The following is a 12,402-nucleotide window of genomic DNA, read 5'->3' as shown; positions in this document are numbered from 1 at the left end:
ATTGTAGTTACAAAATCTATCAGCAAGTGCTACACTCTTAAAAATACAGGTTCTTTATTGGCATCTGGTTCCTTGAAGAACCTTTAACATCCATGGAAACTTTCCATTGCACAAAAGGTTCTTTATAGTGCACTGTATTCCCGAACAGTATAACATACTTATTAAAAATAAGTGAACTGTACTCAAAACTGTGAAACAGTTCATTCAACTTAAAACTTTTAAGTGTGTTCAACAATTTGGTCATTTTAACTTCTAGTAACTCAAATAAAATAAGTTAAATATCTTATTATCATAGCCTCATTTTTGCCTCTTGGTGGGGGTAATGAGCTTTATTGCATTCCAATCTGCCAATTCAACGAAGAAGAGTCTACACTCAAAAACATTTTAAAGACTTTTTTTTTTTTAAAGAGTTAGTTAATAGTAAAATTCCATCAAATTGAACTGAATAATTCTTACATATTTTAATTGAATAATTGATTAAGGATTGTTAAATTATTCAATTAAAATATGTAAGAATTATTCAATTCAATTATATTACATTAAATTAATTTAATATTAAATTTGTGTGTGTGTGTACTCAATACACTTATTTGCCCATTTTTACTAGTCAACATGTAGGCTAGACTATGTTCGTTTATTTCATGGTTTAGCCTACTCAAATGACTAAAAATAACAATAGAATAAAACGAATCCAATAGCCTAATTTTTGCCTCTTGGTGGCGGTAATGAGCTATTGCGTTACAATCTGCCAATTCAACGAAAAAGTCTCTAACGTTACTTGTGCACTATTCGCCTAATTTTAAAACATAACTTTTAGCAGGTAAAACGCTGTGAAAAGAAATCTACATGTAGGCTATCATGCCATGTTTATTTCATGTTTTACTCAAATGACTAAAAATATCAACGAATTCCCATTTGAAATTGAGCGCTCAGATTTTAACTTTGGAATCCCAGCATGTAATGCAGGAGCCGTTGACTCAACGTGGTTCTGTGGAATCGATATCTGTCATCATCATCATCGTTTCTGTGTTTGCTGCAGTTTTTTTAGCGGCTATAATCTGGTAAGTACATTTAAGAAAATAATTAAAGCAATCTGGGTCAGAATTTGACAGTATAACGTTAATCATCAAACTGAAACGATTTACTTGTTGCTTGTTTAGCAAATAGACCTAATACAATGATCACGTACACTTTACATGTTGCAATGTAATTTGTAGCGTGATTAAAAAATTTAGGGAAAGAGTTGATATATTCATGGATATTATTTTGTGGCACTGTTGGTTATCGCAGTTGCTTCTTGAAGCTTTTCAGTTACATAACTTAAATTGAAACATAAAAAGAGATTAAAACCACTTTCATTCAACCTTAACTTGTTTTTTAACCAATGTTTAGAATTAAATTAGCCTGTAATTGAAGCCAAATGTTCCCCATTCTGAAACTGTTGTATGTCTTTGACATGTCTCTGTCTCAATATTAATTTGGGGTTTTATTTTCTTTACAGGTTAAAACTTGTGAGACCACAGCATATGTGAGTAAAATTACATTTTGGAATTTGGGGGTGGAGATACATCTGTAACGACAAAAAGTACATTTTTACATCTCCAAATGATTTCAGAGGATGGCATAGCTCTTATTTATATCTGGTCATTTTCATGATTTATATTTGAGTGATGGATTGGAAATGCAGGTTATGCGATTCCTCCTCACTCACCCGAGCACAGTTACTTAGACATTATGGTTTGCAACATAGCCATTTTTCAAAGGTTAGCCCTTTACCGTGTCTCTATGACTCTTGCATTTGCACATTTGTTTCATTCAATGCACTAAAAATTCATGTATCACGATTTCATAATGAGACGGATAAGAGGCACACATGTCAAGAAGTTCAGGTGGTGCACACATGTCCTTTATGTGGTTTCAAGCAACCTTTTTCAGAGAAAAATCTTTTTGGTCATTTAAGAGGGCATTTGAGAAGTCATGAAATGGTAACATGTCCATATAAAAACTGTAGGTATAGCACAAATGTCTACTCCTCATTTAATTCCCACAAAACCAGGGCCCATGGAGTAGATGTTAGTTCAACTTGGTTGGACCTTTTTGAGGATGTAGTTGCTGTAGATGATGATGGCAGTTCTCCAGCTGCGGAGCCTTCATATGAGGATCCTACTCAGTCTAAGAACGCAGAAATGTTGGATATTGATGACAATATACAGTGTGACACAAGCCAATTAAAAGCGCAACTAAAACGCAATTTAGCCTCTCTGTTTTTGAAGATGCAGGCTATACTTCATGTGTCAGATATAGCTGCGCAGGAAATAGTAGAGCATTTGTGTGATCTGTTTTCTTTGTCGAGACCTCTGCTGAGAGAGGCAGTTAATGACGTATTACAGAAACATTGCTATGCTGTGAGTGAAGCTGCTCTTGATGAAATTGTTAGTGTTGTTATGGACAGAAATGTGTTTGTCAGTGCAACTGCTAAAGGAGCAGAATTATCCTCAAATAAGCGACGAAAAACCTTTATTGAGAGAAACTACCCAATGGTTATGCCGTTTCAGTATGTTGTAGCACCTGGGCGCACAGGCGTATATGTCCCTATACTGCCTATGATTCAGTTGTTGTTTAAACATACTGATGTACTTAACAGAATTCAAGAATCACATTCTTCACAATTCAGTCAGTACACAAGTCATAGAGATGGTTTGTACTTTAAAAGAAAATGAACTGTTGTCAGCATCAGAGGAGTTTAAATTGCCACTGCTCATTTACATCGATGAGATAGAAGTTGCAAATCCATTAGGTACTTCGAGGAAAATACACAAACTCTGTTCGGTGTACTGGGTACTTGCAGATCTACCCAGCAAATACCGATCAGCTTTACATGTGATACAGCTGGCAGTTCTGTGTAAAGTTCCCGATGTCCAGAAATGTGGCTATGAAGCTGTGCTTGGCCCTTTAATGCAAGACATATGTACATTAGAACAAGATGGTGTGTTCATTGAGTCTCTTGGTCAATCTGTTAAAGGCACTGTTCTTTTTGTTGCAGCAGATAATCTTGCAGCTCACGGATTGGCAGGCTTTGTACAGTCATTTCGTTCTGGCTATGTGTGCAGATTCTGTCTGGCAACTCAAGACCAGTTTCAATCGCATGATGTTGCTGAGGGTGAATTCAGTCTGAGAACTAAGGTAAGTCATGATCTGCATGTCCAGAATGTCTCCAGTAGAAATGGGGAAAGTAATTGTGGTGTGAAAGCAGACTGTGTCTTAAAACAAAAGCTGCAGTATTTTCATCCAATCACTGGTTTCCCCCCTGATATTCTCCACGACCTCCTTGAAGGTATTGTGCCAGTAGAGTTGGCTTTATGCATTCAGGAAATGATTCATCTGAAACACTTCACGCTTGATTATTTGAACAGGAAAATTGAATCATTCCCATATCAACACACAGATAAGGTTGATAAACCAAAGCCAATTTCCAAAACTTATACCACAAAAATGACAATAGGTGGTAACGGTCATGAAAATGCTGCATTACTTCGGCTGCTTCCGTTTATGGTTGGCAGTGAGGTACCAGAGGAGATAGTGCATGGGCAGTGTTAATGGAATTGAAAGACATTGTGGAGTTAGTGCTGTCTCCAACATTTACTGAAGAGATGATTCAGTATCTACAGACTAAAATTAGGGACCACAGGGAAATTCTTCTTGAAGTATTTCCAGGTTTTAACTCGGCCAAAGCATCACTTCATCGAACATTACCCAGAACTGATCAGATGTTTTGGACCTCTCATACATTTTTGGACCATGCGATTTGAAGGCAAACACCGCTTCTTTAAGCGGGTTGTGCACGATACGCAGAACTTTAAAAATGTGCTAAAGACTCTGGCAACCAGACACCAGCATATGATGGCTTATCATCTAAAGCGCGCCAGCGTTCTTCAAACCACATTTGCAGGCATCAACAGTGACATCTGTTTTAGTTTCAACACTACCTGAAGTGGCAATACAGTACATAAAACAGAAGACTGATAGTAACACTATATACTCTGCATCTAGAATCACCATTGATGGGACGAATATTTCTACTGGGGAATATATTTCTGCTGGGTTTGATGCAGGGTTACCTCAGTTTTGTAAAACTGAGTCAATCCTCCTTGTGAACGATCACGTGGCCTTCCTATGCAGGGAGCACAAGTCACATTATGTTGAACACCTAAGAGCCTTTAATCTGAGTTTAGGTGATCTATCTGTTAAAACAATAACAGATTTGAGTGACACATCCCCCCTTTCTGCCTACAGCATAGAGGGCCAGTTGCTGTTGACGCCAAAGCGATTTCTACCTTTACAATAAGGTAAAGACTTCTACATTATCTAGATCCAATCCATGTCCTGTCCATCTTGAAACTATTTGTTTAACTTGTCTTTTACCTTGTTGTTTTGGTCTCCTAGATGGCAGAATCACAGAAACTTTTACTGAGAGTTTACATTGCTCCTGACATTGCCCACAAGATGACCCTTTCTACACGCCCAAGTACTGTAGAAGAGTTGATTACAGTGATTAAAGAGAAATTCAGACCTCGTCTTGATTTTGATTTCAGCCTCCAATATGAGGACCCAGATTTTGGGGGGCAACTCTGCTTTCTAACAGACATTTCAGAACTGCCGGAGAAGGCTGTATTGAGAGTACACAGATCTGAGACTGATGTCAGCTCAACTGCAACTTCAGAAACAGAAATACTCCCTAATGCCCCAGGACGCTACCAGAGTTGGCCTGATGTGTTCACAGTTCCTCAATTTTCATATGATGTCGAGCACACCCTAGAAGCTGGAAATGCGGCCTATGAAAACAGTGGAAAGTTCTTAAAATTAACAAAAGGCAAAAAACATGACATTCTAGAAAATATGGCGAAGGCAATGCACAGCTTTAAGGCTTACCCCAGTGACAAAGAAGTAGCTAAAGCAGCTGAGGCTCTTATTTCTAAGCACCCCTGCCTCACAGAACCTGGAAGTCACTGTGGATGGTATGGCTGGAAGACAAGTTTAAAGTTTAAGATGGGCAACTATCGCACAAAACTCAGCAGATCTGGTTGTGAAGAGGTGGCTGTGAACTCGGGGAAGAGAAGCCAAAATAACCCAGAGAGTGAGTCTCCCCACTCCAACATCAAAAGAGCTCGTCGAGCTGAGGTAAACTACCTACCAAATTTTCCAAAAGGAGAGAATGCTGAAAGCTTGGAACAACAAAGATTACAAATAGTTGAAGAAGTGTCTAAGACAGAAAGAAGTCTTGTGCTGATAGAGAGACTCATGCAAACAACATTTGCACTGCGTCGCAAACAGATCATTGTAGATAACCCATCACAACCAGTGAAGGACTTTTTGAAAAAGTGGCCTGCACTTTGTTTGGAATCTCAGGTAATTTTCTCTGTTGTGTTTGTGTGTCTGTTACTTTTATTTTCTTGTTTAACATTTTTTTTGTGTTATTTGTTATGCTTGCTTTCAGATTGCTGCAGAATTCCACAGAATTACTAATATCAGCTTGAAAAACAAGTTCTATGCAGAGCTGGACAAACATACTCCTCGTCTGATTGCTGTTTACAGGCAGAAGGCTGCCCGCACTGGCAAGGCAGCAGAAGCACTGAGAAGCATCTTTCGTGCCTATGATCTTCTGGTAAATTTTATGTTGATTACTTTTATAGTTAATTGCTTAAAGGGATAGTTCACCCAAAAATGTAAATTTGATGTTTATCTGCTTACCCCCAGTGCATCCAAGATGTAGGTGACTTTTTTTCTTCAGTCGAACGCAAATTATGATTTTTAACTGCAACCGCTGCCGTCTGTCAGTCAAATAATAGCAGTGGATGGGAACTTCAACTATAACAGTAAATAAAACTTGCTTAGACAAATCCAAATGAAACCCTGCGGCTCGTGACGACACATTAATGTCCTAAGACACGAAACGATCGGTTTGTGTGAGAAACTGAACAGTATTTATATCATTTTTTACCTCTAATACACCACTATGTCCAACTTCATTCAGCTTCCTGTTAGTGAGGTCAAAAAACGCGTTCTGATGACGGAAGTGATGTCTCGCCCATATACTTCAATGAGCGTGAGACATCACTTCTGCTGTCAGAGCGCGATCAGACCTCACACACCGGAAGCTGAATGGAGTTGGACATAGTGGTGTATTAGAGATAAAAAATGCTATAAATACTGTTCGGTTTCTCTCACAAACCGATCGTTCGTGTCTTAGGACATCAGTGTCGTCACGCAGTCAGGAGTTTCATTTGGATTTGTCTAAGCAAGTTTTATTTTACTGTTATAGTAGAAGTTCCCATCCACTGCTTATTGGTGACTGACAGACGGCAGCGGTTGCAGTTAAAAATCATAATTTGTGTTCGACTGAAGAAACAAAGTCACCTACATCTTGGATGCCCTGAGGTAAGCAGATAAACATCAAATGTTCATTTTTGGGTGAATATCCCTTTAATGTGCACAAGTATTACACCGCTATCTGTTAATTGTTTAAACCTGGTTTAAAACCCTTGGACCACTAACATAGTTCTGTCTTTTTCAGGATCACTATGATATTAACAACAGACGTACAGCTGCACTTCGAGCCCTCCCTGTCTTTTTGCGTGAAGATGATGCTGTGTTTTTCAAGATGTGGAATGTAGGTTTTATATATCTCATTTGAATTTTAATATTATTTATCCACTTATGCTCATGAAGTTCTCTCATGCTTTTCAGACTGAAGAGGTGGATGAGCCGGACATTGCGGATTCAGCCGTAGCTCTTGTCAGCATGGTGAATGGAGACTCGAGTTCCACTGCTCAGTTTGACCCTGCTGGGATTGCTATTGTGCTGGAAGGTGACATTGTTCTGAGGGACATTTCCAGGTTGGCTGAGGCTTTTCTTTTGATGTTTGGGTTGATATATGCATTACATCTCAACTACCCCAAAGAGCTGACCCACACCTTTAACTTCATCCAAAAAGTCTTAATGGGCTTGGATGACTCAAAGCCACTAGCACCCAGATTGCTGAGTCTAAAAAATGATCTTCTGATTAAGGAGTAAGAGGAATGTGTGTATGAGCTCTATACAATTTACATATTTTAATTTTTTTCAGTTGTTGTGACTAATGTAGGTGCACTATTAAGAACTGAGCTCTAGATTTTAAATTTCCCAGTGGAGATTTTCATGTTCATTTTAATATTCATTGGGACACGAGAATGTTTATTGTATTTTATTTCAAATGTGAATTTTCAAGAAAAGACTATTTTTGTTAACTTAGTATTTACTGTGATTGCGTTACTGAAAGCCACTAGCACCCGGATTGCTGTTTAAAAAAAAATTATTTACTTGGTAAAGAGTTTTTCTATATGTCTGGATACACTAGTCTTGTACACTTTATTATCTGTTCTTTTCATTTGTTAATACAGTTACATTCTATTGTATACAGAGCTCATGTTATAATGCTGAGCTCAGAAAACTGTTCTATCTGTGACATAAAAAGACATCAACAGTGTAAATGCATTTTGAAATGCATTGTTATTGTTTATTTCTAAAATGTTTATACATTGTGACACTTTCGTTTGCTGTCAAAAGGTAATGGCATTTAAGCAATGTTAATGCCTCAGGTTTGAATCGTAATTCCTTTTGCAAAATAAAACATACTTACGCAAATGGAGTTTGAAATTGTCTTCTTTCCTAATGTTTAAGGAATAAGATTTTAATTTTTAGGTAATATTTCTTGAAAATTGAAAATATTGTTTATATATATATATATATATATATATATATATATATATATATATATATATATATATATATATATATATATATAGCCAAACTATTTTGTATATTTAATTTCTGATTAATAAAATTTGAGTTTTAAAATGCATAGAAAAAAGTTTATTCAAATAAATAATTTTGAGTTCATCTGTTCTATGGATTTAAGTGTAACTAACTTAAAACAATTAATTTTATCTACTTAAAAGTTTTGTGGTAATAAGTTTCCTCAAATTTTTTGAGTTATCTTAACTTATCGGGGTTTACAGTGTGGAAAAAGGTTGTGTAGATTATTAAAATATTCTTCACATTAAAAAAAGGTTCTTTGGAAAACCCAAAATTGTTCTTCTATGGCATCAATGCACAAAATCCTTCTTTTTTTATAAGAGTGTCATCCAAACCTTGACCTATTGAGTGTAACTATGGTTGTTTTGACTTTAAAAGCTAAGAGGAGCCTCTGCGAATGATAGCAATGGTCAATGACTCTTAAGCTTTTAATACATTTCCATAAATATATGACAAAAAATTCTTTACTACTTCGGTGTGGGCTGTTCTGTTTTGACCGCGAGGAAGACTCTACTCATTCCAGCTGCTTAAATTATCATCTCACTTCCTCCCACTGGACATTCCACTACTGTGTCGACCTTTTCTCACTTCAGTAGAGTGGCTGGGATGCAATAAACCCGCTTTGATTATGACTTACTTCTTGAGAAAACCCAGATGAGTCTAGAACGCACGCCATGCTTTGAAAAAGTGGAAATTGAAAGTCACTGACCGGCCTGTCACAGAATCTCTTCCTTTATCGCGTCCGTTTCCTTGTGACCTGGCGTGACCTACAACTTATATAAGTCTTGCATTCAAATTTCGTTAAAAACAAAGATCTGTTTTCAACCCGTCGGACAAACTGCATTTTATTACCTCTAAAATTTCAGAGATATGCCACATACTTCCCTTTTACCCCATTATGAGGCGAAGTTAACAAACACTGAAAAAATGTTTTGCTGACACTAATAATGGAGTCGGAAGTCCCTAAAACATCTGCACGAGGCATTAGCGGAAAAAATGGCTTAACAATGGGCCGACATAATTATCCTCAATGAGGGGAACCTCTAACGGGTTCATCCCACCACATTTTAATGACTCGTGGGTGCCAAGTGGCAAATGTGGTTACAATGACACCATCCTCTGCTTGTTTCTCTTTCCAATCCAATAGGCATAAACAAGTCTGATCAGTTTCAACAGAGGGAGAAATCAGAGGTTCAATATTGGAAAATTCTCTTCATTAGCCTAATATTTTTTATAGATTCATTAAATGTTTGACCACACAAAAAATTCTAACAAAAACAGACTTAATTAAATTCTGTTCTTGCTGTTTGTCTTTGTCACTGTAAGATACTTTTTTGAGCAAAGATGCATTAAATTGATCAAAAGTGAAATTAAGGAATGCTCTTCTTTTGAACATTTAAAATTTATATAATATTATATAATATTAATTTTACAGTACTAATGTTTTTAACCAAATAAATTCAGCTTTGTGAGCATAAGAGACTTCTTTTAGAAGTATAAAACATCTTACCGACCCCAGACTTTTGGACGTAGTGTATTTATACATAATAATAACAATGAAAATTACTTGATATGCCAATTGATTAATTTTTAAAAAATCAAATAATCATCACATATATCATTATTTACTGAGAAAATCCCAAATGAACATTAGTGCGCTGTCAGGATAATATAAAGTATTTAGAAATTCATTTTTTCCCCTCTGGGTCATTAGGTTTGTATTTCTGTGATATGCTTAAGTGCTCACAGGGAGGATGTGATTGCAGCGTGAGGGTGTGTAATTGGGGGTGTCGAGCCGCCAACACCAGGCTCTCACGTCTGACTTGCGCCGAGGAATGTACAGTACATGTGGGTCTACGTTAGCCAAAGCCAGGAAATACGCAAGAGTCTGAATTCTTGCTTTCTCCCCCATGATTCCTCAAAGACCATCACCCCTATCGAGGCAGGCAAATTTGTGCAGGTAAACATGGCCCCTGGAGGCTCACCTTGGCTGCGGCAGCATCACACCTGTCTATGGCCCACAGGTAAAGGGCCTGCTGGATAACAGCCTCAGCCCGGAGCTTCCAGGCTCCTGAAAACCCTAGCCAGGAAAGTTTCTGTCCTCTGTGAACCCTGTGGTTTTATGGATGTTGTGTGCTGGGCACACCAGATGCATTTTATATCTGAAGGACATCAGTAAAAAAGAGTTATAATGCAGCTGGGGATCTTGGGTGATGTACTGTACATCCACACAGAGTCTGGGTAAATTCAATTTTCTAATGAAATCTGCACTCTCAAAAATAAAGGTTCTTTATTGGTATTAACAATTCCATGAAGAACCTTGAACATCCACAGAACCTTTCCATTGCACAGAAGGTTCTTTATAATGGAAAACGTTCCTTGGGATCAATTAAAATGTTCTTCGCATTAAACAAAATTAGAATGGTTCTTTGGAAATCCCAAATGGTTCTTCTATGGCACTGCTGTGAAAATCCCCATTTGGGAGCTTTATTTTAAGGGTGTGTGCTTTTCTAGTAGTTACTGAAGTGTTTACTTTGAGTTAGTGTGGTGTGAACAAATCAGAAAGTTCATTCATTCAGCACCTGCTCATTTCTAAGAGAGATATTCTGTTATGTAGATCAATTAACTTTGCGGATAAGAATGAAGCTCATTCATTCTTATTCAGAAAGGGTTAGTTCACGCAAAAATGAAAAATCTGTCATTAATTACACACCCTCATGTCGTTCCTAACCCATGCGATTTTCATTCATTTTTGGAACACAAATGAAGATCTTTTTGATGAAATATGAGAGATTTCTGTCCCTCCATAGACAGCTACACAACTGAAACTTTGACACTTCAAAAAGTTCATAAAGAGATCATAAAACTAATCCATATGAATTGAGCGGTTTAGTCCAAATTTTCTAAAGAGACAAAAACTTTTGAATAACACCAGATAGATGCTTCCCACTTTAAATAATTGATCATGATTTTAATAATGAAGAAGAAAGATGGATGTACCATGAATTTCAAAAAGTTCTTTGCCATTTTTTTTTTTTTTTTTTTTTTTATTTAGATCTTACCATGCTTCTTTTGATTAATGTACTTGAAAATGTTGACAGTTGTGTACTTTCATTGTGGTTGATTTAGTTTCATTGTAGTTAATGTTGCCGTAAGGCTTTCCTGCTTTGCAGCTGCAAATGAACCACAAAGCGGTACAGCTTGGTCATCAGTCTCTCAGTGAGACAAAATTACACTCAGAACTTTCTCTCATGGGGGCTATTTGATTTGGAAATGATTAGTGGGTTTTGCATGCAGGTTAATGCCAGATATGGAACTGGTTGCATGAATGAATGTGTGATAGCGTTCTGTTTAGGTTTCTTTTTTTCTTTTTTTTTAATGACACAATAAACAGCACAGTATTCTATATTGAAAGGGTTTGTGTATTTCAGCATAAATGCAGTTATGGGTTTGATGTGCGAATTCCATGTTTGTTACCAATATTTCTAGACCGTGATGTAAGTGTTTATTTAGATTATTCAAAGAAATACACATGATACAGCCTTTAGACCATCAAGAATCCATTAATCAATGTGCATTTATCATAAGTTTTTCCATGTGTCATATCCAGAGGAAGACAGACTTGTATACAATGGGGTCGAATAGTCTGGAACCACATTGAAAATCCACACCAGGTCTTTCAAAGGTAGGCAAAAACATGTCAGAACTCATATTTTTATTGTCTCCAGGTAAACAGGAGGAAAATAAATGAAACAGGAACATTTAAAAATGCAATAAAGTATAGCATGTGGCTTAACTTGGCAAGGTTTATGTTGCTTGGTTGCTAGCACCATAGTGATGGAAAGACGAACCTAATTTCTCTGGGTGTGCTGTTCACACTCATGCAGTGTTATGCCATCAGGGGACAACATCATAGGCTTTTCCATTCTGTTTCCTTTTGAATGTTATTGAACCTCAGCTTTATTGAATTTGGCTTCCTGTATGCACTTCATTTCCTCATCTGTGGAGATCCAACAGGTCCAAGTTTCCATTTTCTAAACAATTATTTTATAGGGGTTTTTACACCCTTGGTACTAAATCTTCAGGTCTTAAATGCTTTAAGAATTCCACCTTGTCGAATTACGATGAAGAAAAGTCAAATTATTATAGGTTTGGTGAATAAATTTAAAGTTTAGCCAAAATGAAATTCTGCCATTATTATTTACTCATCCTCAAGTCATTCCAAATCCATATGCTGTTATGTTTCTGACAAACAACATTTGTGAAGAATTTACACAGTTTTTGCTTAAAGGCAGCTTCAGTTTAAAGATTGAAATATGAAGTTTATTGTTTTGTCAAAACTATTATGTTTTGAACTGTAAAATATTGTTTTATTGTTTAAATTGTATTTTTTACATTCATTTTACAGTTTAGGATGTTACTATAGAAATTGGTGTTGTTTCAAAACAAAATAGCAAACTAAACAATGTTCTGTTATATATAATATAATATAATATAATATAATATAATATAATATAATATAATATAATATAATATAATATAATATAATAT

The 12,402-nt window shown here is 36.4% G+C and overlaps 1 protein-coding gene across 3 annotated transcripts; it reads left to right on the top strand.

Annotated features, from left to right (window-relative positions):
- The first annotated feature begins 583 nt into the window (after nt 1-583).
- LOC137026361 (uncharacterized) lies at nt 584-7,219 on the top strand. Of its 3 annotated transcripts, none has more exons than XM_067393684.1 (8): nt 584-1,061; nt 1,502-1,528; nt 3,047-3,183; nt 4,294-4,346; nt 4,444-5,406; nt 5,495-5,662; nt 6,572-6,667; nt 6,745-7,219. In XM_067393684.1, the coding sequence occupies exons 5-8, from the start codon at nt 4,444-4,446 to the stop codon at nt 7,069-7,071; spliced, it is 1,554 nt and encodes a 517-aa protein (XP_067249785.1). In that variant the 5' UTR covers nt 584-1,061; nt 1,502-1,528; nt 3,047-3,183; nt 4,294-4,346; the 3' UTR covers nt 7,072-7,219. The 3 variants fall into 3 exon arrangements, with proteins under 3 accessions (XP_067249785.1, XP_067249776.1, XP_067249793.1); XM_067393675.1 differs by having other exon boundaries at nt 3,044-3,183; XM_067393692.1 differs by lacking the exon at nt 3,047-3,183.
- Nucleotides 7,220-12,402: the final 5,183 nt, after the last annotated feature.

The sequence above is a fragment of the Chanodichthys erythropterus genome, chromosome 2 (assembly GCF_024489055.1).
Source record: "Chanodichthys erythropterus isolate Z2021 chromosome 2, ASM2448905v1, whole genome shotgun sequence".
Classification (NCBI taxonomy): Eukaryota; Metazoa; Chordata; class Actinopteri; order Cypriniformes; family Xenocyprididae; genus Chanodichthys; species Chanodichthys erythropterus.
This window is presented reverse-complemented; position numbering and strand designations above follow the sequence as displayed.